The 27,534-nt window shown below is 51.2% G+C and overlaps 2 protein-coding genes across 7 annotated transcripts; one reads left to right on the top strand and one right to left on the bottom strand.

The window, feature by feature from the left end:
* Window positions 1-25: 25 nt before the first annotated feature.
* On the top strand, window positions 26-13,705 carry CPSF4 (cleavage and polyadenylation specific factor 4). 5 transcript variants are annotated; one of them, XM_025863688.2, is made up of 9 exons: window positions 38-273; window positions 998-1,080; window positions 2,831-2,881; window positions 4,739-4,891; window positions 6,606-6,701; window positions 7,101-7,194; window positions 8,297-8,369; window positions 9,831-10,001; window positions 12,716-12,920. In XM_025863688.2, the coding sequence occupies exons 4-9, from the start codon at window positions 4,744-4,746 to the stop codon at window positions 12,782-12,784; spliced, it is 651 nt and encodes a 216-aa protein (XP_025719473.1). In that variant the 5' UTR covers window positions 38-273; window positions 998-1,080; window positions 2,831-2,881; window positions 4,739-4,743; the 3' UTR covers window positions 12,785-12,920. The 5 variants fall into 5 exon arrangements, with proteins under 5 accessions (XP_025719474.1, XP_025719472.1, XP_025719471.1 ...); XM_025863689.2 differs by lacking the exons at window positions 998-1,080; window positions 7,101-7,194 and having other exon boundaries at window positions 26-273; window positions 9,906-10,001; window positions 12,716-12,814; window positions 12,861-13,705; XM_025863687.2 differs by lacking the exon at window positions 998-1,080 and having other exon boundaries at window positions 34-273; window positions 9,909-10,001.
* An 856-nt stretch (window positions 13,706-14,561) lies between these two features.
* ATP5MF (ATP synthase membrane subunit f) lies at window positions 14,562-22,894 on the bottom strand. 2 transcript variants are annotated; one of them, XM_073886338.1, is made up of 5 exons: window positions 22,741-22,768; window positions 19,468-19,518; window positions 16,948-17,055; window positions 15,649-15,765; window positions 14,562-14,715 (listed from the first exon to the last, which is right to left on the bottom strand). In XM_073886338.1, the coding sequence occupies exons 1-5, from the start codon at window positions 22,751-22,753 to the stop codon at window positions 14,687-14,689; spliced, it is 318 nt and encodes a 105-aa protein (XP_073742439.1). In that variant the 5' UTR covers window positions 22,754-22,768; the 3' UTR covers window positions 14,562-14,686. The 2 variants fall into 2 exon arrangements, with proteins under 2 accessions (XP_073742439.1, XP_025719484.1); XM_025863699.2 differs by lacking the exon at window positions 19,468-19,518 and having other exon boundaries at window positions 22,741-22,894.
* Between the last annotated feature and the right edge of the window lie 4,640 nt (window positions 22,895-27,534).

Here is a 27,534-nt window from a genome sequence, read left to right as displayed (position 1 = left end):
GCTCCGGGAGTTCCCGGCATCCCTCGGGCGGCGGCGGCGGCGGCGGCGGCGGCGGCGGCGAGGCAAGACGAGGCGGAGGACCGTGTGCTGCGGGGCCGGTGGCGAGTAGAGGTGTGAGGGCGGCGAGGGACCTGAGAGGTAGTCGGGCCGGTGTGGCCGCCGCCGCCGCGATGCAGGAAATCATCGCCAGCGTGGACCACATCAAGTTCGACTTGGAGATCGCCGTGGAGCAGCAGCTCGGGGCACAGCCGCTGCCCTTCCCCGGCATGGACAGTGAGCGCGGGGCCCGGGCCGCGGGCGAGGGGCGCGACCGACTCGGCCCCGGGACCCCTCCCCCTCGGTTCGGGACGCCTTCTCCCTGGGTCCCGGGACCTTCTCCCCATCGGTGGTGGAACCCCTTCCCCCACCCATCCTGGGACCCCCCCTCCCCCATTCAGACTCGGGAGCCCCCCTTTCTCCAGTCTTTGAACCCCTGGGACTATTCTAATACAATCTTCAGGAGGGCAGGACCATGTCTGGTTGTTCAAGTAAGTCTTGAATGAAAGCGGGTGTCTCGGATTGGAAATTACTTCCCTCCCCTAACTAAAAGAAAATAGATATTCCCCCTCTCCACCTCCAGCCCCCCCCTTTGAGCACCCTCTCCTTGTTTTCATCAAAACTGGGCGGTTGGAGGAGTCTTGCTGGAGGAAGGCCCACCTGTCCCTCTCTGTAGGAGATTCCCAGTTAGATTCTCAAGCTCCGTTCTAGGATGTGCACTCCTGGGAGCCTATCCCTCACTTTTCCTCTGGACCCCAGTTGTGGGCCATTCATCACACCTGGGCAGCTGCTTGAGCTCCCTTCATTCTCCACTTTCAGATGATAGCTCCACCAGCCCCCAACTTAGGTGGATGTGTAGCACTTTAAAAGAAACTAGCAGTTTTCTTCTCTCCTTTCTGGACACACTTGAAGTCTAACGTTGTAACATTAAAGCTCAGAGGTCCTTGTGTTCAATCCACAGATGGGGCATCTGAGGCCTGGGTGGGGGAAGGGACTTGCCGAAGACCACTTGGTCCCTGGCGACTCGGTACGTGGTGGAGCCAGGTGAGCTCTCCAGTGTTCTTGACTGGCTCAGTCTGCGGTTCCCTGTGCAGGGTCCCATTACTGCCAGAGTTCCCCTGTTCTCCCGCCAGTCAGTGGCCTGGCAGAGCCTCCCTGCAGCTTCGTTCCTGTCAAGTGGCCACACTTCTCATGCACACGTGACCACAGTTGTCCCACTCATGCTGATGCTTCTCTGTGAGATATTGCTTCTACCCACGTGACATACGTCTGGCAACCTTATCTTATACACACACCACCTGCATCTCTATGATACACATCTTATAAGCAGCTGCTGACCCCTCGACACACGTGATCACTTCCTGCTTGTGCGAGCACATCCACCTTTGCACATGTGGCCTTTCCCTGTGTTGATGGCATTAGCCTGAGGCCATGGAACCATCCATGCAGGGCAGCTCCTTCCTGCCCACCTTTCTCCAGCATGGGACCGCACAGACTTGAGTCTGTGAAGGCAGGTACAGTAGCAGGGGGCTCACATACCTGTTCTAAGGAGAGTCAAGGACATGCCTGGCCATGGGTGCTGCCCTGGCTTGGGCCTCAGACTTGGTAGGCACCCTCAGCACTCTGCCAGCCCATGAGCTAGTTCAGTGTGTTAAAGCCCTGGGAGGCCACAACCCTTTCTCCTTTGTCCCGGCACTTCACTGTCATCTTGTTTTGGGAAGAATTGTCAGTTCTCCCCTAAAGGCATACTCTTAACCTATCTGCCTGAAACTGAGGCCCCAGGACTGTGGACTTCTGGCTTCAAGGAACGAAGCAAACCTCTGAGAAGACCCCAGGAATACTCTTCTATGATGCTTTTCTTACGATAAGGCTTTTTCAACTTTTTGAAATGCAAATAAGTGACCACTTTTTGGCTTTTTAAGATGCAAACGAGTGATACCCTCTTGACAGCCTTAAGTTTTGTCCTAGCAAAATCTGCCTGCTTCCGAGAATCCAAGGAATCTCTTGCAAGTTAGCGAAGAGAGGTATGAAACTGGCTTTCCAAGATGCTGTTGGTGGATTTTCAGCAACTCTAACATGCCTTCTGATAGAGAAAACTGTTTATGAAGCCACGGACCATTTATTCTAGCAGCCATGGAGAGTGAATTCCTGGGCTCATTGCAAAGGCTTGCCCCCTGGAGTCACTGACTGATACCACACTCAGCCTTTCTTCCATCGCTCGCCTCACCTGAACCGGCTGCCTCTGCAGAAGCGGAAGTCTGCACCTTTAATAATTGCGTGTTGGTGTTGCGCCACCATGAACTAGATCTGGACAGGCGGAGTTCTGCCTCTGTGTCTTCCATTATGCTCTTCCCTCCAGAATAGCACCTCTGAGGCGCTTGTCCCTTCCTCAGAGTCCCCATTCGATTGTGTTTTCTGTGAGCTCATTCCCTCCCTCTGCCTCATGTTCAAAGACCCATGAATTAGCCCTCTGGAAGGTCCGAGTCCAAACTGGGGGTAATTAACTTCTGTGATCTTGTGCCCCATCCTTCCCACACCCACTCCTAACTCCTTGAAAGCATCTCGCTTATAGGAGGCTCTCAGAATGACTGGTCTCAACTTAGGTGTCTCATTTTGCAGGGAGTGACCGAAATGAGCAGCTTTTTTTGTGCTTGCCAGGCCTTGCATTTTTTTGCCAGTCTGTTTCCTGTACCCTGAACCTTTCACGGGTCAAAGGCAAGATGGGTCCCCTCCCCATGTCTTCAGCTGTCCCCAGGCATACCTCACTTTGATGCTTCTCCTTTCCTTCCTGCAGAGTCGGGAGCTGCTGTCTGCGAATTCTTTTTGAAAGCTGCCTGTGGCAAAGGTAAGAAACCCCTGGCTCCCTGACATTCCTCCTGAGGTGCTTTCCATCACCCTGCCCGCCAGCAGAGTCGTAGGCCATCAGGCCTCTGGCTTGCATTGCTTTCTGCAGACTAGCAGTGTCCCTAGATGAAATTACTGTGCTTTGGACAGGCTAGGAACATGGGGGGTATTCTGCCCAAAACCTACAACATGGGATGGAACCTCACTCTGAGTCTGCCTCCTCACCTCACTTTGCCTGTGGCCACGAGCTGACCTGTGACATGGACAGACGGGCCAAGCACTGAGGCGTTCAGGAGCTTTTTCAAGATCGCAGAGTTAGTGAGTAGCTGAGCCAGTGTCTGAACCCTTTCTGCTTCTACAGTCTACACAAGCTCACTGTCCTCTGTATCATGTCATCAAAAACCCCTACAGTAGTCTGTCCTGTGGAGCCTTGTTCATACTAACCAGGCTCCAACAGAGACTGCTGGAACCAGACTATCCATTAATTGATGAGACAGATTGCTGGGTGGGAGCTGAGATGCCAGGTATAGGTCTGGCCATTTTTCTTCCCGTAGGCAAATTTTTTTTGGAAACTAAATTTTAACCAGTGAGTAGGGAGCACAGAATTAGAGCAAGGGGGTGGTTTTAATGGATGATTTTGGCAAGTTTGGTTCTATAACTCAGTCACTTACCACGGAAATGATAGACCTGCCAGGTAGATCAACCAGGTTGACCTGGGGCTGTCTGGTTGCAGTATCATCTCCCACTGGGCTCCTGGTCTTCTTCCTATGTCTGTGCTCAGTAAATCTGGCCTTCTGACCTGCCACCTTCTGTCAGACAACTATCCTTAACACAGGGCACTGTGGCTGTCTCTATGTTAACTAACTAGTAGCCACTGGCCACATGTGGCTATTAGTTAGTTAACACATGTGGCCAATGACTACCATATTGGACGGCATAGATATAGAACATCATTGCAAAGTTCTGTTAGAAAGGGTTGGTTTAGGTCTTTCCATCACAACCTCATTGTGGTTGGGCCCTCCCAGTGGTCCTGCCAGGTCACAAGTTAGAAATAGGAGTTTCTGAGGGTATGGCTCTGTCCCATCTGGTGGCTGATCGCTCAGGTCCTGCTACAGAAGGGAGACCTCCCCCAGTTTATATACAATGCGTTTCTTCGGTTCCGAAGTTGATTTTCTTTCTTAATTCTTGGATGCTAAGTGGGCACTCATAACTAGAAGTGGAACCCACTTGGAGTCCAGGCTTCTGCTGGTGGGCCGCTCTACCTTCTGTTTTTTTATAAAGGGTTGTGTTTCTCAAACCCCCGTCTTTCCTTTACTACCCCTACAATTTTTTGTTATGTCTGTGTATCACCAGAGCTATAATTCAATTAAGAAATAAGCTCATTTGGGGCACCTGGGTGGCTCAGTCGTTAAGTATCTGCCTTCGGCTCGGGTCATGATCCCAGGGTCCTGGGATTGAGCCCCACATCGGGCTCCCTGCTCCGCAGGAAGCCTGCTTCTCCCTCTCCCACTCCCCCTGCTTGTGTTCCCTCTCTCGCTGTGTCTCTGTCAAATAAATAAATAAAATCTTTAAAAAAATAAAGAAAGAAGCTCATTCTCCCACCACCCTTAGGCTTGTTAAGCTTCCATTTTACGGTGATGTCTGTGATATCATGATTCGATGTTTTAGGTTTTTCCAGAACGCGCTGACATAAAATAAGTACTAAAACTTAAGATGTGTGGCTCTGTACTGCCTGAAATCACATGGCCTTCTGCCCGAGGCAGACACCACCTTCCAGGACATGTCGCTCTGGGTACTCGAGGGACGTGTGGGGTGAAGGCCCCCCTGCCCTCCTCACAGCTCCCCCCATCCTCGGCAGGGGGCATGTGTCCATTCCGCCACATCAGTGGCGAGAAGACCGTTGTGTGCAAACACTGGCTGCGGGGCCTCTGCAAGAAGGGGGACCAGTGTGAGTTCCTGCATGAGTACGACATGACCAAGATGCCCGAGTGCTACTTCTACTCCAAGTTCGGTAAGCAGACGCCCGGCCTCGGGAGCCCTGGGGAGGCTTCACCCAGACCTGAGACCCAGAGGGGAGAAGCAGCTGCTGGTGCGCCCGCGCTTTCTGCCGTCTCCCCGCTCTCCGGCTTCAGAACCTTAGGCCATGCCCAGCAACCTCAGCTGGCCCTGTTGGTTAGGATGGGGGTGGGCTCTGGACCCCTGCTCTACTCTCTGTGGGGGGCTGGGCGTGGCTGGGCGTGGCTGGGCGTGCTGCACGCTTTCAGAGCACTGTCAGCACTGTCATCAGGAGACGTTAATTATTCCAGCAGTTGAACAGGTGTGGCCCACCGGTTTATTAACGGTAGTTGTGGCTTTTTTTTTTTTTTGTAGAGGTAGCGTAAGCTGTGAAGTCAAAGCACAGAGGGTCAGAAATAGGACCCAGGCTTCCCAGCCCCGCCCTACCCATACCAGCACTGGAACCAGCACTGGAAGGGGGCATCCCCTTTCCATGGGAGCCATCTCCCATCTGGACCAAAGGTGGGAGCCAGCCCTCCTGGGCAGACTCCTAAGGGCACCTCTGCAGGCTGGCCTGGGTTCCTTCATTCCTGCTGAGCCCACAGCCCCCCGATGCTCTGATGCGCCCCACCTGCCCTTTCCCAACAGAGCCTGGCCTGGTGTGCATGCACGGTCTGCAGCTCCTGTCACCTGTGACACAAGTCAAGGTCCTAGTAAACAGGACAGACCCAATCCTTGGCCCACGGTGCTTTTGCCCTAGCGGCCCAGAGGGGGAGGCCGCTGACACTAGTGAGACAAAGATGGGAATGACATGCAGGAAGTGCTCTGAAGGAGACAGCAATGGGACCACAACGTCCTTTAGGCTGAATGGTCAGGGAAGGCCTCTCTAAGGAGGTGAGAGCGAAGCTGGGATCGGAAGGCCGAGAAGGGGCCAGTCATTGGGGGCACAGCTGGGGTGCCAGTATGCCTGGGGGAGGAGGAGCCTGGGGAGGGGTGGGCTCGACCCCACAGGGACTTCTGGTGGGGCTGGAAAGGAGTTTGCATTTTCTCTGACCAGCAGTGATCAGACTGGCCTTTTGTGTGTAACTTGGGGAGGGCAAGCATGGAGGTGGCGCCACTGCCCAGCCGGGCGAATGGTCCCTTAGTTGGGTGACAGATGCTGCCGGCCGGCTGAGCTGGTTGCTCCTCAAAGGAGCTGTCATCACAGAGGTTCCATCGCACTTGACCACAGGGATCCAGCCTCGAGTTCCCAAATCTTCCATACTTTTGTCCTGAAAGGCAGAATCCTCAGACCTTTCTTCCCATCCCAGCTTGTAGATGTGAAGGGCTGATCAGAGTAGACCAGTCATTTCCTGGACTCAGTTGGTGCCTTTGCACATTTGGGGCCCCCCACAGTGCCCAGGGCACCCTGTTTAGGTAAGGGGTAGAGCCGTGAGTTATTTGATGAGCGTGTACCCTGTGCCTGGCTCTGGGCCATTGCCCTTCAAGGCAGCATGGACACGAGAGGGAAGCACCATGTACAGGTCACGAGCACAGTCCACGTATAGGTCAGGAGACTGAGGCTCCACGACACTGCCCTGGGGGTCAGGACTCACCAGGCCAGGAGGGACACCAGAAGCACCTGGCCCTCTGCCACACAGCAGGCCCCAGCCTTGAGGAAAGCTGAGGCGGTCTGAGTCCAGCTCTCCCCGAGCTGCCCCAGGTGGATGCGTGTCGGGCTTTCCCTACAGGGGAATGCAGCAACAAGGAGTGCCCCTTCCTGCACATCGACCCCGAGTCCAAGATCAAGGACTGCCCTTGGTACGACCGTGGCTTCTGCAAGCATGGTAGGTGTCGGGGTGGCTGGACCCCCAGCAAGAGGCCAGGCCTCTCTTCCTCTGCCCACACGACCCTCTCTACCTGTCCCACCTGTTGCAGTAAGACCTGGGGTTAGGCATGTGGGGCTAGTGAGGCCTTTTTACACCCTCAGCTCACCTGAGCCTCCCAGACCTCCCGCATGGACTGCCTTCTCTCCCGTATTTTCCATAAGGAAACTACCATTGAAGGGGTCGTGGGCCCTGCCTGCTGTCCCCCCTGAATGGATACGAGGCAGAGCCCGCATCTGGAGCCCTGCTTTTGCTCTCGGCATCCCCGGCAGTGGTGTGGGCAGGGCTCCACTGGCCCAGGGGCACGAGGGCATCCCCCGAAGCAGGGCGTCTGAGTGTCTCGGACGCTTGGCTCCGCAGGTCCCCTCTGCAGACACCGGCACACGCGGAGAGTCATCTGTGTGAATTACCTCGTGGGATTCTGCCCGGAGGGGCCCTCGTGTAAATTCATGCAGTGAGTAGCCAGACCCTACTCCCCCACCCTGCTCCTACCCCAGGCCCTGCTGCCCTCTAGATCTTTCCCGAGTCCATCTGGGCTTTGATCACTGCGTGCTGTCACCACAGGGCCTGGGGCAGGGGCTGCCGCTGCTCCTTGAGCTCAGAGGTGGCGCTGCCGAGCCCAGCACTTAAGCTTTCCTGGGTCATAGATCTGAGAAGAGCTGGCCTCCGTGCTCCGGGAAACCTCATGTCTTTGCATGTCACTCAGGGATCTCTGGTTAAGAACCTGTGCCCTAAAGGAAGGAGACTTTGGTTTGGGGGCCTCCTTTATGGAGGCAATGACCTTGAGATTCCACGCACACTAGTCCATACAGCTCTTCGTGTGTGTGTGTGTGTGTGTGTGTGTGCAAGAGAGAAAATGGAGAATGTCTCCATTTCACACATGAGAACACTGAGGCTCAGAGCTCAGCCACTGGCCAGGATCACGTGGTGGCAGGGGTGGCAGCTGGTCAAGGGCAGGTCCGTGGCCTCCGAAGCTGGGTTTTCCTTGCCCGGCAGGGCTCAGAGCTCCTCTCCTAGGCCTTAGTGCACATCTGTCGCTTTGGGTGGTTGTGGAGTCGGACTTCTGCGACTGCAGAGTAGTGTAGTCCCCCAGTCCCCAGGCTGCTTCCATCCACCCCACTGACACCTGCACAGAAGCACAGGGTCCCGGTCACTGCCACACAGTGGGCAGGTGACAGGTGCTGCGGACTTGGTCCCACTCCCTAGGTGAGAGCCAGGGAGTGTGTCTTGTTGGAGGTGGTCCGGCAGCTGAGCTAGACCCTCAGGAAAGGGTGTGTGTTGTGGGGAAGCAGCACTTGGGCAGGACTCACAGCTAGGTGGGAGCAGAGCTAGGTCTGAGTCCAGGTGAGTCCATTCTTTTCGCCTCTCTTTCCCGAGGCTTCGGGGCAGAGCTGAGAGCCAGCACCCACCCCACGTCCAGGCGCGTTCTGTGCCTGGGCAGAGGCTGCCTGTGGTCTCCCAGGGCCAGAATTTGAGAACACTGCCTGGCCTGGCCCCTCTCTCATCCCTTCTTCTCTTCCCCTTGTTGTCCTCCCCTCTGGCTGCGGGGTGACCAGCCCTCGATTTGAACTGCCAATGGGAACCACCGAGCAGCCCCCACTGCCACAGCAGACGCAGCCTCCGACAAAGGTACCGTGCCCCAGCCCCAGCTGTGCCTGCCCTGGTGCGCAGTCGGCCCCAGACCCGGCTGGCGACACGTGAGAGGCAGGGGAGGAGGTGGGACTGGAGGGGAGTCACCCTGAGTTCCCGTTTGCATCTCCCTCGAGAGGTGGAGGGCTGTCTGCTAGAGCCCAACGCCCGTGTGGCTTCTCTTCCCTTTTGGCCTGGCGAGTGGCTCAGTGCGCCCCCTCGGGAGCCAGAGTGGAGGGCGGCATGGGCGCCATGGGCCTGCTGCTCGTGCTTCTGGTTCCAGCCCGTCCCTTTATAAACAGGGAAACAGAGTCCTCAAGGTGGGCCTCGTCTGAAGGTCCCCCAGCTGGGCGGCAGCAGCAGCCTGGGAGCAGACCTGGGGCTGACCGGGTCTCCGGCCCGTGCCAGTGCCCTTGCTGCCCCGTGTGGAGGTTCCTGGCAGGGAGGGTGGGCTGGCAACAGTGCTGAAGGACCCGCTGGCTCCACCTTCCTAGACAAGGGGGGTCCCACAACCCAGCAATGGGCTGATCATCTCAAGCATGAGAGGGAGAGATGCCAGAGACACGTGCAGCCCCCCACCCCCCACAAACCAAGGGCACCCTGGTTTTGGTTATGGGAGTGGAGGGTTGGGGGCCCAGAAGAAAGGTTGGCCAGGTGCACTAAGCAGGGTCTCAACAGGCTGAGTACCCCCGCCTACTGATCTTGCATCCTTACCTTTTACTTGGTTGAACTCTAAGCCCATTGCCAGAGCCCTGTCCATCTTTGAGTGCTACAGGCTGAGCCAGGAGGGCGTGTTGCACTGAGCCCCACCCTCAGGTGGTTGTGGGGTAACTCAGACCTCATCGCAAAGCCAGGAATTCCTGGGTGCAGGAGCAGCCGTGACAACCTGGGGGTTTCTAGCTCACTGCTCCTGTTTACGGGGGCCAGAGCCAGGAAGCCTCTTGGTTGGGAGGTGGCCTAGCTGTCCAGTCCCCACGCCAGGAGCCCCCGTCCCCCTTGCTCACATGACTCCCTAGTGGAGGGCCCTCTCGGCCCCTAGACCGCGGGTCAGCATGTCAGCCTCCAACTGTTTTTCTGTGACTGTTGCTCGCCGTGTAGGCTGCTAAACATCTGGCTGAACCAAGCGTTCATCCTGACCTGAAGCTAGAACCTCAGAAACAAAAGTAAGGCCTGCTCATGCCCTCGCCCTGCTGCCCCAGAGACCTCCTCGTCTCTTTGGTGTTTTGTTTTCTACTTTTATTTTTCGTTCTTGTGTGTCTGCATGGTGTTTTTCGGGCAGCGGCTCCTGCCATCATCACCAGATGTTTCTTTTCTGCCTGCTCTCCTGAGCAGGGCCACCACGGAAGCCCTTCTTCCTGCTGGTCGTGCGGGAGCAGTCCCGCCCTCTTTTCTCCTGTCCCCATTGGTAGTCTGCGTGCACGTGTTTTCCGCAGTAAAACCGTGTTGTGTAACTCTTTCCAGCAAAGTAACAATCCGCCATTACAAAGGTCGTCCTCCTTGATCCAGTTAACGAGTCAGAACTCTTCTCCCAATCAGCAGAGAGCCCCGCAGGTCATCGGGGTCATGCAGAGTCAAAACAGCAGCGCAGGCAACCGGGGACCCCGGCCGCTGGAGCAGGTCACCTGTTACAAGGTGAGTCCCAGGGCTGGGGGGCGGGGCGGGGCCGTTCCCTCATTCCCTGCGTAGTTCACTTTGAAAAATGGTAGCATCTTTGTTTCTGGACTGTAAGAGTGAAATTGGGCTACCCTGGTGGGCTGAAGACCAACCTGCTTCCTTCCACAACACACCAAGGCCAAGGGAACGATCACACATGCTGTTGAATGAAAGGCCGGAGCTTGCGGGAAAGGGAGGCTGGTAATGAAGTAGAAGCACCAGTCCCAGGGAAGGGAGTAGGCCCTGAAGCCTCTGGATGTTCTCACATCCTGCAAGGGCATCCCCAAGGGAAAGGGGACAAAGCTTTAAGCCCACACAGGAGGAAAACAGATTAGAACTCACCCCCTTCCCCAGCACACACACACTCCCCTCAGGGAAAGGGTAAACTTTTTTAAAAACCTACTAGAAAACCTGTCTCATTCTTGGCTCTGGATGGAAAGGCGGAGGAGATAAGTGCCTTGAGAGTTTATAGTCACCAGGGGACCCTTCATGAGTTCGGGGTGTATTCTGGAAAGCTGTAAACTGGGTTTTCCGATCTGAAACAGCCCCAGATGTGGGCCCCTGGTGCCTGGTTCTACAAGGAATTTATTCTCAACCCGACCACATCTAATTCCCACAGCTAAAGTTCTGAAGAATGAGTTCATAATTAAAAATCACAAAAACCTAGAAGGAAACCACCAGCACTGAGGGAAGTCAGCAGAAACAACTGATAATAGAACTAGGCCACAAAAACTTCAGATCTGGGGATTATTAGACAAAATACAAAGTTAGTACACCCTTTTGGTAAGAACATTTAGATGACACACAAATGTTTTGGGTACAGAGTGTTGGCCCTATTTCCACCTTTCCTAAAACAGCCACTTAATTCCGTGTGCTGTGTTGTCACGATTTTTGGTTTTGGTGCTCCTTCACGCCCCACAGGGACCCCACACGGAGAACTGCGGTGCCAAACTTTTATTCACACGAGCACAAGGAACGTATATTTTAATACAAATAGGGCCCTGGGATGTATAATGTCCTGTACAGTCTTTTTTTTTTTTTTCTCGATAATATGTTGTGGATCATTCTGTGCTAGTAAACATAAATCTAATCTGCTTCACTGGGTGTGTACAGAACTGCAATTTACATTACCAGTTCTCTGTTAGTAGCAATTTAGTTTTTGCTGCTAAAAACAGTGCTGAATCTGACACTTAGACATCTGTGAGCTCTTACCGCCTGACAGCAGCATCCATGCCTCCAGGTAGAAGGTCCGAGTTAGGAGGCGTATGCTTAGCTTTAATTGTTCTTAGAACTTTCCCTCAGGAGAGGCTGAGCCGCTTTCCACAGCCGTGAGACACTCACAGAACAGTTGAGTTCTTTCCCAGGAGAGGTTTGTGTTCCGCGGGGAGGGGACGGTAGGTGCCCCAAACCCCTGAAGGCCTCAGATTTCTGAGCCTGAGCCCCACCAGGTGAGGAGAGTACGGAGAGGGGGCTGTGCCTCCGACCAGTCACTTCGCAAGTCTGAGGAAGCGCAGGTGCTCGGAGGCAGTGTGGCTGGCGTCCTGGCCCTCGTCCCCCCGCCCTCTGCAGCAAGCTCTCCTGCATCCTGAACTTAGGTGGAGCCGGAACCTAACCAACCTCTTCTCACCACGCGCACTTCATAGTCAACATTATAGGCACCCTGTGGGAATCCTGGGTTCTCCAGGATCAGCTGTGGAGGACGATGGACATGCCAGGTGCTGTGAGCAGGGGCCCGGTCAGTGCTTCCCTCTGCTCATCTCTTCAGTGTTAGGGCCAGCTGGCAGCTACATGGGCCACTCATCCATGCAGTCACACCCACAGATCAGGCTGACTTGAGAACACGGGGCCTGTGGGAGACAGAGCAGGCTGGAGATCTGGGCCCGAGGCCAAGGAAGTCGGGACTGCGAGGGCCCTGGGTGGGTTAGTGCCGAGTGGGTGCCCCCTCCTGTCTCCTCCCAACCCCCTGGTCTGTGCTTGAGGCTGCCGTTAACGTTTTAAATCCCTTCTGCTTTCCGAGTGACAACGAATGAAGAGAAGCTAAGGAAGGGCCTGGAGAGCTGGAGCCGAGATAAGTCAGTCAGTGCTAGATTTTTTAAGTGAGGCTCTGGGTCTGTTCACCCAGGTCTAACCGTTGTCCATCTCTCTGATCCTGTAACAAACCTATCCCTGGGGTAGCTTAGGCAAGTTTGCAAGAGCCAGGAGGGAAAACTGGGTGCAGCCCACCCTGTGTCCACGGCAGTGAGTCCCCGGGTTGGGGGGAGGAGCCTGGTGGCTTCTCTCACGTTGTTGCCTCCTGTCTCCAGAAGAGTGCCTCAGAAAGGTAAGTGACTGGCCAGCCCTACAGAGGGGCTTGGTCCCCAGGCAGGTGGGGGAGCTCTGGTGCCACGGGATTCTCATCGTCCTGCCACCCACCATGAGACCTTCCGTGGACGGGCCTGCAGGAGCTCTCCCTGCTGTGCTCGCAGATCGTCCTCTGGCTCTGCAGCTGCTCTTCCATCTGCTGAGTTGCTGGAGTTTCTGGGCCACTATACTTTGGAGCTCCTTTTCCTTCGTGTTTGAACGAAAGTCTGTACCACTGAGAATTGCAGAGTCCCATCCCTAACCTGGTATTTGGTGGGTGTGACCTTACTTGAAAATTGCATTTGAAAACGGTGGTTTTTTCTGTCTCCTCCCTCCCTTCCTGCTGTTCCCAGTGTGGCGAGAAAGGACACTACGCCAACAGATGCACCAAAGGGCACTTGGCCTTTCTCAGTGGACAGTGACAGCAGCTGGAGCCAGCTCAGAGCAGCCCAGAGGGGTTGAGAACCGTTGTTCTCAACCACTGTTGAGAACCGCTCTGGGCCCTCGTTGGGAGCGTGCACTGAACTGTTTCACGCCGGTGTTGGTGCCACACTGGCTGGGGCTGGCAGGCAGGCACACTGGGGTTATCGTTCTGAGGGGCTACATCAGTTTCCCTATCATTTTGCTGTAATCAGTTCTTAAAAGGGGACAGGTGCTCTAGTTTGGTCCTTCCAAGTCGGCATCATGTTTGTCTAGCATCCACACCTCCTGTCCGGATCTCCCTGCACACCACCGATCTGGGGAGGGGAGGTCGTGGCGAAGGGCTTGTGCTAAGCAGGCTGTATGGAAGGCAGCCCTTCCCCTCGAGGCCTCCTCATTAAACACCAGTTCTTGGTGACCCCGGGGGCTGGTGGATCATTTAAAGCTTCAGCCAGGTCATGCCTGCTTCCTCCATGTCCTGCTGAATTCAGAAGCCGTGCCTATCGATGTGATTTGAACGAGGCAGCCCTTCAGGGCAAACTTAAGTGCACTTGTTGCCTCGACCTGGTCCTGCTCCAAGGCAGCAGTGGTTGAGAGGAAGGGCGCAGGGCTCTCAGGTGTGAGGGTCTTTTTCCTCTGGGCTGACTTCCTTGGAGCACCTACTTGACAGTGGTATATCTCAAAGGTATACCTTCAGCTGGAGCTGCAGAGCACCCATTAAATAGAGGACACGGTCCATCTGTGCACCTACCTCCTGCCCCGCCAAGCATCTGTACAGGCACTCACCTCTGGCCTCCGGAGACTATCCTGCCCCCAAACCTGGAAATGTGAAACCATCACCTGCAACCTGCTGGGCAAGTGGGCCTATCCAAGTTCCATTACAAGAACACTTTTTATGAGGTTGATTAAAGCTTGTTTTTTAAGCTGCGTCTCATTACTTCAGGGACCCCACGCCAAGGAGAGGACTCCTGCTGCTGGCCCCACGAGATGCTCAGCAGGAAGCTTTGGTATCGTGTTTGCTTGTCCTCTTTCGACATGTGAATCTCCTGGAGGGGAGGGAGGCTGCAAGGGGAAGGAAGGGCCTCTGTCCTGGCAGCTGGTAAAGTCTGGAAGCTTGGCCTTTGTTTGAACAGCCACGTGGCAGGTCTCCTTACTCCATCTCAGATGTTGGATGATAATGCTTATTCAAATGCGGATCTTCTACGAGATAATTAGCCGTCTCAGCCTTTACACTCCATGCAGTATGTTCTTACCATACACCCCTCAAGAAACCAGTTCTGGCCTTCATGTCCCTTTACTGAAGATCTCTGATGAAGGCTAAGGATGAGGGGGCTGGATACAGGGGCAGTTGTGAGCTCCTGTCAGGGCCTCTGTTTTCCTTTGCTCCCCTGAATCCTCCCACAGGTGAAGAAGTTTCCTTACCAGGAGGGCCCACGCTATGGCAGCCTGCATAATGCAGCAAGATGGGGGAGGAGAAGGCATTCTCAGGCACTCAGCCTCAGTTCTGATGTGAAAGTATCAGCTGACAAAAAGCCAGAAGTACTTAGAATACTTTAGGTGCAAAGAGCAGGGAAACCCCTCTGGGCACCTGACAGGCTTAACTAGGTGACACCCCACCGCCAGTGAGCTGGAACAAGGTCCCAAAGCCGTGGTGGGCAGCCCACTGGTTCAAAGCCCTGGGCCACGGACAAGAATCACCCTTTGGGAACTGTAGCGCGCTCTCATCCCCGCTGCTACAGCAAGAGCTCCGAGAGGGCAGGGAGATGGCTACACCAGGGAAGCAGTCCGAGTGCCAGTCATCTTTTATTGGATGTTAATTCTGAATTAGAATATGAAAGGATTCAAGGGTGCCAGGCAAAGGTCATGGTCAGGAATGCCGAAAGCGCCTCCACACCGGGCCCTCTTCAGTGGTACTTGCGGAGCCGCTCGTGTTCTGAAGTTAGAAAGGCAAGATGGTAGGTTTCTTTAAAGGTGTAGTAAAAGCACAAGATGGGGGGCGGGGGGAGCCACGCTGAGGATTCCTTTCAGGCTATAACCCAGGACCTGCCTGCCAGCGTCTCAGCAGAATGAGCAGCCGTGGAGGTACGAAGGCACCTCAGGAGCTAATCTGCAGCCTGGCCAGCCTCATCCTTCCCAGGAGGCACGCACACTCAGACACAGTCCCCAAGAGCCTGGCCTTCGGAGCCAGCATCACCCCGGCTTTCAGACTGGCAGGGGCTGCCGTGGGCACTCTGCTACCCAATCCCGCCCCACGAGCTCCTCTCGGCCTTCAGACCCAGGACAAGCTACGCCTTTCCAGAACACGGCACAGACGCTGGACTGTCCCACTCCTCTCTCTCCGCACTGGCTGCTAGGAAGATGAAGCCAGGGGCGCCTGGGTGGCTCAGTTGGTTAAGCGACTGCCTTCGGCTCAGGTCATGGTCCTGGAGTCCCGGGATCAAGTCCCGCATCGGGCTCCCTGCTCAGCGGGGAGTCTGCTTCTCCCTCTGACCTTCCCCCCTCTCATGTACTCTCTCTCTCATTCTCTCTCTCAAATAAATAAACTCTTTAAAAAAATAAATAAATAAAATTAAAAAAAAGGAAGATGAAGCCAAAATTTTCCACCAACCCTCTGCGGAGCCTGCAGCACCTTACAGAATGCTTCCTAAGTACTACTATTATCCGGGCTTCATGTCAGTTTTCCTGTCTTTATTTTCTCTTTGCCACAATTTTCTCGCTTAAAATAGCATCTTCTGTACTACATTCTCAAAAGTCCCTCCCAGTTTTTCAGCTGCCATAGAATGAGGGACCTGTAAACCTGACAGTGAACCAGTCCCACCCAGCAATGAGAAATCCCAGAGGGCAAGGCGACCAGAGAGACACTCACTGAGTTCCTTGTAACAACGACAGTAGTTGAAAAGCACATAAGCTGCCAGCACCATAGAAATCCCAGCAACGCCCCCTTTCTTCACATTGACATACTTGTTGTAATACCGGTAGTAACCTGCAAACGAGAGAGGAGGCCACTGTTTGCTTTGCGGTGAATGCTTCACACACTGCAAAGTCAAGTCTGGCTTAGATTCAGGGACCCAGTTCCATTCTGACTCTTGAAAGCCACTCACCCTAAATTCACTGGCTGATGAAGGGAAAAGCACCAAGGCCCCAGGGGTCAAGCCCCAGCTAGGCCCACCTGGATCCTTCCCCTGTGCTTCGGCCTTCACTTTAACAGACCTGGCTCAGCCTGTTAGCCTGATGCTGCCTCACCCTTCCCTCCAGCCCTAGGGATGCTCTTACCCTCATTCTGACCAAAAATCCAACCCCAAGTAAAGGCCACTTAGCTGAGGCCGGCTAGGTCTGCCTGCTGGGCAAGAAGGCTTTGTGCGATCATCTCTGCTGGGTACCCCCACCAGTGAGAAAATGGTTTCTGCCTTCTTTGGGGCTTGTAGCTTGGTTGACAAAAAAAATGAATGAAATGATTCTAGAAGGCCCTGGTTTATAACAGTGAGAGAAGCTGGGAAGTCAGGGACTGTTGTCACTAAGTATGAGGAAAGGCAGAGAATTCTCATCTGAGCTAAGGAAGGGCCTCTCAGGGCAGAAGGAAAACATGCCACACAAGAATTACAGGGCGGCCAGGACTGGAAAGAAAAACCGGGGGCGGGGGGGGGCCTCGAAGCCAGAGACTACACAGGCATCTGTAGGTTGATGTGGGTCTCTGGTTCCTGGAATGAGGGCAGGGGCCCCACGGGGCTGATGTGACCGTGCACAGACCTGAAGGATAGATCATTTCAAACATCCACCCTCGAAGTTTTGCCTGGCAGGGGGATGAGCGTTACCTTATGGACTGATGTCCACTATGTTTCAAACTCATTTTCCTCTTTAAAAAGTCTTACGATGTAAAAATGCTTGTAGACACTTAAGACAAAGGCAGTGGTACCAATTCCAAGCAACAGAAAACATTTTCTTGGCTGAAATATCTTAGAGCCAGCCTCTGATAGGACCAATCACCAATCAAACACAGAGCTTCAGGGGCTAAGACTCTGTCCCCGTCTACAGGGACTTATTGGTCTACATAACTTACTGGTCTGAGACAAGGCCTTGACTGCTCAAATTAATTCAGAGCAAAGAGAGACCAGAAGACCTAGGCATTTGCTTTTTTTTTTTTTTACACATGGCTGTAGGCTCTGACCTCTTTGAAATGCTCCAGCAATGCCCTTAGGGGTGAAATCCCGCATCAGTATCCAGCTGGGCAGCTCTCCTAGTTTCACATCCATGAGCTTCTTCTCCTTCAGTGGTACTGAAAAGGAAGAGCAGAAAACACGCACTAGACAAATAGCATCCTTTTATGTCACTTACTTCAACCATTCAATAAAGTCACTACACAGAGGCTGCACACAAGGAATATTATGAATAAATATATCACACCAAATTCACTATTTTAAGCCACAGTGTATAAAAGCGACAGTTCTAATGATCAAGATTTGAATAACAGCTTACTGGGAATAACTATGTAAAGAGAGAACCTAAGGGCCGTGAGGAATTAAGTAATCAGGTGGAGGACAGAATAGAAAAATGATTACAAAACTCATATTTACACGTATTAGCTCATTTAATCTTCACAGCAAGTAGCTGATGCCTTTATTTTATGAGTGGGGGAGACTGACTCAGCGAAGTTGGGCCACTTGGCCAAGGTCACACAGCATGCAGCCAGTAGGGCAGTGCTCAACCTTAGGTCTGGCTCCCATGCTCCTCAAGACAATCTGATATTTACCTCAAACGTCCTACCTGGGGCCACAAATGTTAAATGACTTAATAAAAACCATTCCAAATGATCCAATGGGCCCCAGATAATATTCCAATGAGAGTCTGGGGACAGAACAGGAAGGGCTCCAGGCTGAGGCCATATTGTAATTATCTCAGCTTAAGAGTAAAATAGGAAGGGGACCAGGGAGGGCCAGAGCGGGGTAGAACTGTGAATGTTCACATGCTCATAAGGAGAGAATGGTCTCCTTTCTCATCCTCCCCACAGAGATCACCTTTAAAAAGCTGCTGGGCAGGGATCCTCTTCAAGGCAAGGAGTCAAAGGCTACTGTCCTTTCTTAAAGATTACCAACCACAGAAGGAGCCGGACCAAATCACTCAAAGAAAGGTTTCTTCTCCGTTTTGGGGATCCAAGGAAAAGACTGAGGCTTTGCAAGGACCAGCCTCAAGAGTCCACTAAGGGGAGGGCGCCTGGGTGGCTCAGTTGGTTAAGCAACTGCCTTCGGCTCAGGTCATGATCCTGGAGTCCCGGGATCGAGTCCCGCATTGGGCTCCCTGCTCGGCGGGGAGTCTGCTTCTCCCTCCGACCCTCTTCCCTCTCATGCTTTCTATCTCTCATTCTCTCTCTCAAATAAATAAATAAAATCTTTAAAAAAAAAAAAAAAAAGAGTCCACTGAGGGGAATCCCAGAGATCTCCTGACATCTCCCAACACTTAACAAGGGCAAGGGTTGTTGGGCCACACAGAAATACAAGGTTTAATGGCAGCTTCTCATCTGCTACGGTCATCTGGAGAACTAGACACTGGGCCCGAATGAACCAGATCCAGTGTTTCAGTGTTTGTCAAGAGGCTACAAGTGAGGGGCACCTGGGTGGCTCAGTCGTTAGGCATCTGCCTTCAGCTCGGGTCATGATCCCAGGGTCCTGGGATCGAGCCCCACATGGGGCTCCCTGCTCGGAGGGAAGCCTGCTTCTCCCTCTCCCACTCCCCCTGCTTGTGTTCCCTCCCTCCCTGTGTCTCTGTCAAATAATGAAATATTAAAAGAAAAAAAAAAAAGGGGCCACAAGTGACAGGTGGAGGCCTAAGCCTAAGACTTGCATACATAGCTTGAGGGTTATGGTTTAGGCTGCCCGTCCCAAACAAACTGGCCCGAATCTTCCATCTAGACTCAATCCAACACACGCGGAGCACCTGGTGCATGCCTGGCAGCGTGCCACACACCATGGACACAGCACCGACTGCAATGAGAGCCCTGCCCTCAGGAGCCAACCTTCTATCGCCAGACAACCAGCTCACCCGCTCACCTCACCGGGCTCACCGTCCTCCCGCCAGACCCCTTTCTGCTGCTTTACCTGAGGGCCTTTGTACGTGCCGTGCTCCTGGGTCATCATCACTCGGCCAGCTCAACATAAATGTTATTCCCTAAAAGTTATTCCCTGCCCATCTTATCTCAAGCACTAGCACTACCTTTCTATATAAGCTCTGAGCTCCAGTTTCCCTGCCTGTAAAATGGCTTATTCCAAGCACTCAATGAGAATCCATGTAAAAGCATTTGGAACAGTACTCAGAACTGTGAGGCGTTAGCATGTATTCTTGCTGAAATGTCATTAAGGTCTCTGTGAAACAAAGAAAAAAGACAGAAGGAGAAAAAGAAATGGCATAGAAACCAGACTTAAGGACGTTTTAAGCAACAGGACTTCAGGGATTACTCGCACCCTTTTAGTTCTTTTACAAACAGAAAACTGTGAGGTGATTAGTTTGGTAATATTTTTGAATGTCAGATCGTTTCAAAGGAATTTCGGGACATGTTCCAAATCTCTGTTGGGAGAGTTTAGTGTCAGTGATAGTAATACCACACGATAATGTCATTCGAGAATGGCCTGTGTCTTTCTGTCACCCTGTCCATGCTATTCTTAGAAAAGTCTAACAAGTACACATTTTTACATACCAGTTTTGTCTTCACTTGGTTCAGAAGGCCCCAGTCCAAGAATAACTGTTCCTGAGTAAGAACAGAGTCAACGCCTTTGCTACAGCCTCGAAGCCTCCGTACATGCAGTGAGGAGTGCAAACATGCCATGCTAAAACCAACTGGCTTTAAACAGGGCCCCACGGCAGGGAGTGCGTGACTAATGTATAAATGGAACGAGAAGGGCCGAATGTTGCCAACTGTTGGCACTGGGAAATGGGTCTGAAGTGTTCGTTACATTATTGTTTCCCTCATCTTTGAAATCTTCCTTAATAAAAGGTTTAAAAATGCTCTTAACCATAGGACTATGTTGGGGGAGGTGTACAAAAGAAACAGTATTTTAAGTCCAAGTATTTGGGACTGGTGTAAGGCTGGTAACAAAACAAAAAAAAAAAAATCAGGTCACTTCTGATCCCACAAATTATGAAAACATACTCTGCATTCTCACGACCACATTCAGAGGCTGACATGGCACCTTGGCACATCACAGGGGAAAACAGCCAACAATTTAAAATTCATTTTTCTATATATTTAGACCTATAAAGAGGGTTTCCTTAACAAAAACTAAGAAATTTATAAAGACGGGGGAAAAATTTCACATCAGGCCTAAGGACAGCCAAAAACAGCATCACCATAGAACTCCAAGAGATCAACAGATTCATCAGAGATGCATCTACACTTTTTCCAAGACTGTCTCTCGTAATGGAAGACAAAGACTTCAGTCCTTAGACAGCCAAACTGGAGCCCTCCCCCAGCACTTCCTGCGGTGCTGCACACCCCTCTGCATTCACTGGCTCACACTGGTAGAGGGCAGTGATAAACACAGCAGACTGGGGAGTCCCGTATTCTGGGTTTAGTGCCACTTTGTGGCTGTGCACCCTTGGACAAGTTCCTGCCTTCTGTGCCTCAGTTTCCTCCTTTGTAAAAGAAGGTTAAGAACAGTAGCCACTAGGGCGCCTGGGTGGCTCAGTCGGTTAAGTGACTGCCTTCGGTTCAGGCCATGATCCCAAAGTCCTGGGATCGAGACCCTCGTCGGGCTCCCTGCTTCTCCCTCTGCTGCTCCCCCTGCCTGTGCTCTCCTGCTCTCTGTCAAATAAATAAATAAAAATCTTAAAAAAAAAAAAAAAAAGAACAGCAGCCACCTTGGTAATTGGCTGTAGGTACTATGTAAATGGAAAGTATCTGTCTTTCTGCCTATGAGCTATGTGAAGGTGGGAGCAACCCCACATACAGTTCGTGGTCCTAAGAGACTTTCAGTGAAGGTTGAGAAAGGACCACATGTTCTTGGGAGGGTAGGTGGCTCCCTGGCCTGATTTTATGACTTCAAAGAAGCATACTGTCCACCTATACGGAGAGGCATAAAATGCTAAATGTCTTCTGGTTGCTAAATCCAGCCTAGGGCTGGCCACAGAGTGGCCAGATTTCAGAACATTTTTTTTTTTTTTAATTTTTAAAAACCATTCTTAGCTCACAGGCCATACAAAAACAGATCACAGGAAATCTAGCCCATTGGCCACAGTTTGCTGACCCGATCTCATCTACTGCTGTTAATTCATATTTCCATCACTTTATTTGCTAATGAACTAGTGGCTTTATGTTCTGGCGACAAACACCAGCTAAAAGATGGTCAGTACTTAAAAGACTTGGACTTCAACTCCTTCACCTAGGGTGATGCTGAATGGGCCAGATGTGGCATGACCCTGCTCAAAGGTCACAGAGTGGAAGCTGAGATGACCAGTACTCAACAGCAGGCCAGCAGTGGTTCAAGTACCTTACACATACTAAATTGTTTAATCCTTAGTCCACAATGCTCATCACTTTGCTCTACGTAAATAAGATGCCAAGTCGCAATGCTTCCTTTTCACATGTCCTCTTGTTTAAACAATACAACCACCGCTGATAAATATTCTCATACCTGTTTTTTACAGATGGGAAAAACAGCATCATTCTCATCTTTTCTGATCCCCTCTTCACTTCTCCAGGCTGATATTAAGAATACAGAAACTGGGGGTGCGCCTGGGTGGCTCAGTCGTTAAGCGTCTGCCTTCGGCTGGGGTCATGATCCCGGGGTCCGGGGATCGAGCCCCGCTTCGGGCTCCCTGCTCCGCGGAAAGCCTGCTTCTCCCTCTCCCACTTCCCCTGCTTGTGTTCCCTCCTTCGCTGTGTCCCTCTCTGTCAAATAAATAAAATCTTAAAAAAAAAAAAAAAAAGAATATATAAACTGGGTAAAACACATAGGTTAATCAAAACTCTGCCTCAGGCAGGCCACACCACATCTCTGACCCTTATTTTCATCTTTAAAATCGGATCAACGTTCCAGACAGGGACTTAATGACAAGGCTAATGTGAGAGGCTCTAGGGCTAAAACATGGTTTCCGTACTAAAAATAAATAAATAAATAAAAATCAGTGTGCACAAGGGCGCCTGGGGGCTCAGATGGTTAAGCGACTGCCTTTGGCTCAGGTCATGATCCTGGAGTCCCAGGATCGAGTCCCACATCGGGCTCCCTGTTCAGCAGGGAGTCTGCTTTTCCCTCTGACCCTGCCCCCTCTCATGCTCGCTCTCTCAAATAAATAAATAAACCTTAAAAAAAAAAATCAGTGTGCACAGTCCAAGAAGTGTAGATTTATACACGCATGTCACTGAAAAGCCTGCAGATCATAAGGCCATCCTTGAGATTAAAGCTCAGTTTACCACGACCTAGGTTTGCATCCTGCTCAGCCCTCTCACTAGTTGTGACCTTGAGGGGTCACGTCACCTCTCTTAACCTATTCAACGCGTATTCCACATATATGCGTCCAACCTGACACGGTATCAGGCACCGTCCTGGGCGTTCGCTCCTCCTGGGGCTTAATTTGAGCTTCAGCTTTGGAAAGAAGGGCAGAAGCTGCGCCTAGGGTTCAAATGCAAAGCGCTTGGGCTGCAACGGGGTCAATATTCTTCAAGGAGGAGGAAGGGTGGCCGGACGTGGTGCAGTCCCAAGCTCGCAGACGCGTCCCCCGCTGCCGTCACCCCCGCAACTGCAGCGGAGAGACCCGGGCCCTTGGGCAGGCGGGCTGCGCGCTGAGCGAGCGAACGGTGCAGGGCCCTGGGCAAAGGGCTCGGTGAGCCTCCAGTGAGGCCATAGGGAAGGCCCTGAGCGAAGGGCAGGCGGCTCCGCAGCCCCCTCCCCTCCCAGTGCAGCTCTGAGCCCCGATCCCCGAACCACGGGTCCTGCCCTCAACCTTGCAACCTTAACCGGGTACAGGTACTCACCGACTGACGCCATCTTGGAGTCCCGGGTGTCCGCTCTGCCGGGCCGCGCAAGGACTCCTGGGTCGAGAGCGCGCGCCCCTGCTGGCGAGGGAAGCAGAGGTTCATGGGAAGCAGGTCGCGGCTTGTACGAGTCTGGAGCTGCAAGTGCACCATAGGGTGAAGGGCAAAGTCTCTGGAGGGCAAAGCCCCGGGATTCCTCAGTAGGGAGAGGGGGCTGGGGTCGGAGGGATAGGGAGATGGCGGACGGGATGGTGATGGTAGGGCTCAGCCTGGGCTTCCCGTCCCAGGAGGGAGGAGGCTGGAAGGGACCCAAAAATGGGAAGCAAGGAGAAAAGAGCATCCTGGCTTTCCTACTTTGTCGCCTTAAAATTGTTGTGGGAGATTACAGGAGGCATAGGATATGTGTCCCAGCCCTAGGCTGGGCTCTGAAGACAGAAAAAAAGCAAGACCCTAGGGGTACACAGCTCCAGCCCTATTTCTTCCACTTTTCCAAGCACGATGATTCTTCACCATCATCTTGTTTTTTTTCTGAAAAGGCCACGATAACCATTCCTGGTTCAGGAATTCTGACTTGGGCAAGACGCTTCGATTCCCTGAACTGCACTTCTTCTCTAACGTGGGATGCAATGCCCCAGGCACCAGCAGACAGCGACAGGGGAGCGGCCTGCCTCAGGGAACTTTAGGATTCCACAGTTTTCTTCCCTACTCAAGAAAGAGTCTAAGTGTAAAAAACAGAAGGATTTGTGGAAATAAATAAATAAGGGTTTGTGGTTATGTGAAAAACCGGGAATGCAAACAAACTCTGGAGTCACCATGCACGGTGTTCCCCAAGACCCATGATTTCTAAGCCTTAGCCATTCATCTTCAGAATTAAACAGGGACAAAAAGGGGTGAACCCCCAGGATCTTGCTGTCCCTGGAGCACCACGTAAACCCTCTGGGCTAGAGGCTCAGTGCCAGGATCCATGTGCTCAGCAAGAGGGTTGTAATTTACTCCCTTCCTAGGTCCATCAAGAAACTGGACTCCTCACTGGGGCAGAGATCATAGCAGTTTATTTGAAATACCTTTTCTTTCTTTCTCTTAGAACCAAAACAAACAAACAAACAAACAAACAAAAACCCTGCTCTCTGAGGTGGCTTTGGATGGCATGTTCATGTGTTTCTGGAAAATTTTTCTCCAGTCCTGATAAGTTCAACAAGTTGTCACCAGCAATGCATGGGGGTGTGGGAGTAGGAGGCATCATACCCATTAACATGTGTTCTTTTTTTTTCTTTCTTTCTCGTTTTTTGGTTTTTTTAGAGAGAGAGAGGGAAGTGCAGAGGGAAAGGGAGAGAATCTTAAGCAGGCTCCATGCCCAGTGTGGAGCCTGACATGGGGCTGGATCTCACAACCCTGAGATCATGACCTAAGCTGAAATCAAGAGTCAGACACTTAACCAACAGAGCCACCCAGGCACCCTCCATTAAGATTTGTTCTAAAGGGATTTGCATTTCTGCAGGTGACATTGGGATCTGGTTTCCAGAGGGAATGGGGCAACTTTCTGTTAGACAAAACGCTGTGGCCATTTCAGCTTTGGTGGCCTTGAGTGACCTTTCTTCAGAAATAATAGGGGTGCCTCTCACCAGGGAGAACCACCCCATAACAGGGAGCTCCTCACAAGTTGACAAAGGCTATTGTGATCATTGTCTCATCCTCCATGGTGCTGGGGGGTAGGGATCATTAACTTCACTTATCAAACAAGATTCCTTGTGATCCTTTTATTGCCAAGTACACTGACGGACACTAACCATCAGTGGTCCGCTTACTTTTCTGCTTCTTCCACTATAAATTGAGCTCCTTAAAATAAAGCTGTTTCTGAACTCAGTCTGGCTGTCTCATTCAAGATGTTCCATAGGTGTTTGTTAAATTACTGTGTGAGGAAAGAGAGGTAAATGAGCAGAACAATAAATGAATCACAGAGATAGAAAGCAATTGAAGAAGTCCCTGTGCTCAGTACGTCAGAAATGGAAGGAGAACCACGGCATGGCATCTCAGCACACCAGAAGGGAATAAGGCCCCAAGTGCATTTCTAGTATAATCAGAAGGTGTAAAAAAAAAAAAAAGAAAAAATCATAGAGTGGGGGAGGAGCAGAGTTCTAATGGCAAGGAGGCATAAAGGGGGAGTGCGGTGAGGACTCACCTGGTACACAGAGGTGGCCACCAGTATGAGGTGAGAGGATCTGATTTATATGCAATGAAAGGGAAATAGGACAGAAGGGTGGTGACAAGGGAGAGAGCAGGTTAAAAGAACACAGAAAACAAGAAATGAGATTATCAAATATCAAGAAACCTCGATCTTGAACTTCAGGTCTCCAGAATTAGGAGAAATAAATTTCTGTTATTTTTATTTTTATTTTCTTTAAGTGGGCTCCATGCTCAGCATGGAACCTAACACCAGGCTTGAACTCATGACCCTCAGATCAAGAGTCAGACACAACCGACTGAGCCACCCAGGCACCCCTCTTTTAAAAGGCACAAAGAAAAAATAAATAAATAAAAGGCACAAAGATTAGAAGTGAAATTTGTACCATAAATCATGAAGACAAAATAAGAAATGAGGGAACATAAAAATAAATTGTAAAAGGTGGTTGAAAAAATTAAAAATGGGAGGGCGCCTGAGTGGCTCAGTTGGTTAAGCGACTGCCTTTGGCTCAGGTCATGATCCTGGAGTCCCGGGATCGAGTCCTGCATCGGGCTCCCTGCTCAGCATGGAGTCTGCTTCTCCCTCTGACCCTCCCCCCTCTCATGCTCTCTATCTCTCATTCTCTCTCTCAAATAAATAAATAAAATCTTTAAAAAAAATTAAAAATGGGAATCCACAAAAATATAGCACATTATGAAGAGAATTCAAGAGACAGGGCTGTAGACAAGGAATGTTGTTGAAAACACAACTGAAAAGCAAGAAAAATGGCACAAAATATCTCAAGATCAAGGTGCCTGCAGATTCGATTCTTGGTGAGGGCTCTCTTCCTGGCTTGCAGATGGCTGCCTTCTCATTGTCATCTTCACATGGCAGAAAGCCTCTTTCCTGTGTCTCTTACAAAGGTGCTAATTCCATCATGAGGGCTCCACCCTCATGACTTATTTATCTCCCAAAGACAACTCCTCCTAATACCACCACATTAAGGATTGGGGTTTCAACATACGAATTTTTTTAAAGATTATTTATTTACTTCTAGAGAGAGTGCACAGTGGGGGAGGGGTAGAGAGAAAGGAGAGAGAGTCTTATTTTTTTTAATATTTTATCAACTTATTTGACAGAGAGAGAGGGAGAGACAGCACAAGCAGGGGAATCGGCAGGCAGAGGGAGAGGGAGAGGGAAGCAGGCTCCCCACTGAGCAGGAAGCTGGACGTGGGGCTGGATCCCAGAACTCTGGGATCATGACCTGAGCCGAAGGCAGATGCTTAACCAACTGAGCCACCCAGGCGCTCTGGGTACTGTAAACTTTAATTCTGTACTGGGGAAGCAATAATTATGTAATAATTGAGATAATTAAGATACTGGCATAGTATCTTCGATGGAACACAATGCAATATTTAAAGTTATGATTGAAAAGATTAGGCAAAAATGAAAGATGTAATACTTAAGTAAAATAGATTCTGAAATGGTATTTATGATATTTATTTATTTTTTATTTTTATTTTTTTGACAGAGAGAGAGCACAGCAGAGGAATCAGCAGGCAGAGGGAGTAGGCTCCCGGCTGAGTAGGGAGCCCGATGCGGGACTCGATCCCAGGACCCTGAGATCATGACCTGAGCTGAAGGCAGCCGCTTAACCCACTGAGCAACCCAAAGGAGGTGAAAACATATCTACACAAAAACCTGCATATGAATGTTTATAGCAGGTTTTATTCATAATTGCCCAAACTTTGAAGCAACCAAGATGTCCTTACATAGGTGAATGGATAGCTCAAATGGCCCATCCCAGACAATGGAATATTATTCAGCACTAAAAAGAAATGAGCTTTCAAGCCATAGAAAGATATGGTGCATATTACTAAGTGAAAGAAGCCAATGTGAAAAGGCTTCATACTGTGTAATTCCAACCATATGACCTTCTGGAAAAGGCAACATTATGAAAAGAAGAGTGGTTGCCAGAGGTGGAGGCAGGGAGAGATGAAAAGGAAGAGCACAGATGATTTTAAGGGCACTGAAAATACTCTGCATTATATTATAATAATGGATATATGCCATTATGCATTTGTCCAAACCCATAAAATATACACCAAGGGTTAATTCTAAGGTAAACTACAGACTTCATATGACTATGATGTGTCAATGTAGGTTTATTCTCAGCAAAAAAAAATTTCCTCATTCCAGCGAGTGATTTTGATAATGGGGAAGGCTATGAATGTATGGAGACAAGGGGTATATGGGAAGTCTCTGCACCTCTTTCTAAATTCTGTTGTAAACCCCAAACTGCTCTAAAAAATTATTTTAAAAAAATTCATCAAGTGCCAACCACAGGTTACTGGTGGTATCTTTCCAGAAAGAACTTGAGCTGCAAGGTAGTAGGCATGGTTTTCTTACCTAGTTACCTGTCTGGGTTTTGTAGGAGTGCCCTGTTTTCTGTATTTTCTTCCTCTGGTTCTTGAATTCTTTCTTTTTTAAAAAAAATTATTTATTTAATTGAGAGAGTGAGCAAGAGAGAAAACATAAGCAGGGGCAGAGGGAGAGGGAGAAGCAAACTCCCCTGCTGAGCAGGGAGCCCGATGTGGGGCTCCATCCAAGGACCCTGGGATCATGACCTGAGC

Source organism: Callorhinus ursinus, unplaced genomic scaffold (assembly GCF_003265705.2).
Source record: "Callorhinus ursinus isolate GAN/ISIS: 27379988/994484 unplaced genomic scaffold, GSC_fseal_2.0 scaffold70, whole genome shotgun sequence".
Taxonomy (NCBI): domain Eukaryota; kingdom Metazoa; phylum Chordata; class Mammalia; order Carnivora; family Otariidae; genus Callorhinus; species Callorhinus ursinus.
This window is presented reverse-complemented; position numbering and strand designations above follow the sequence as displayed.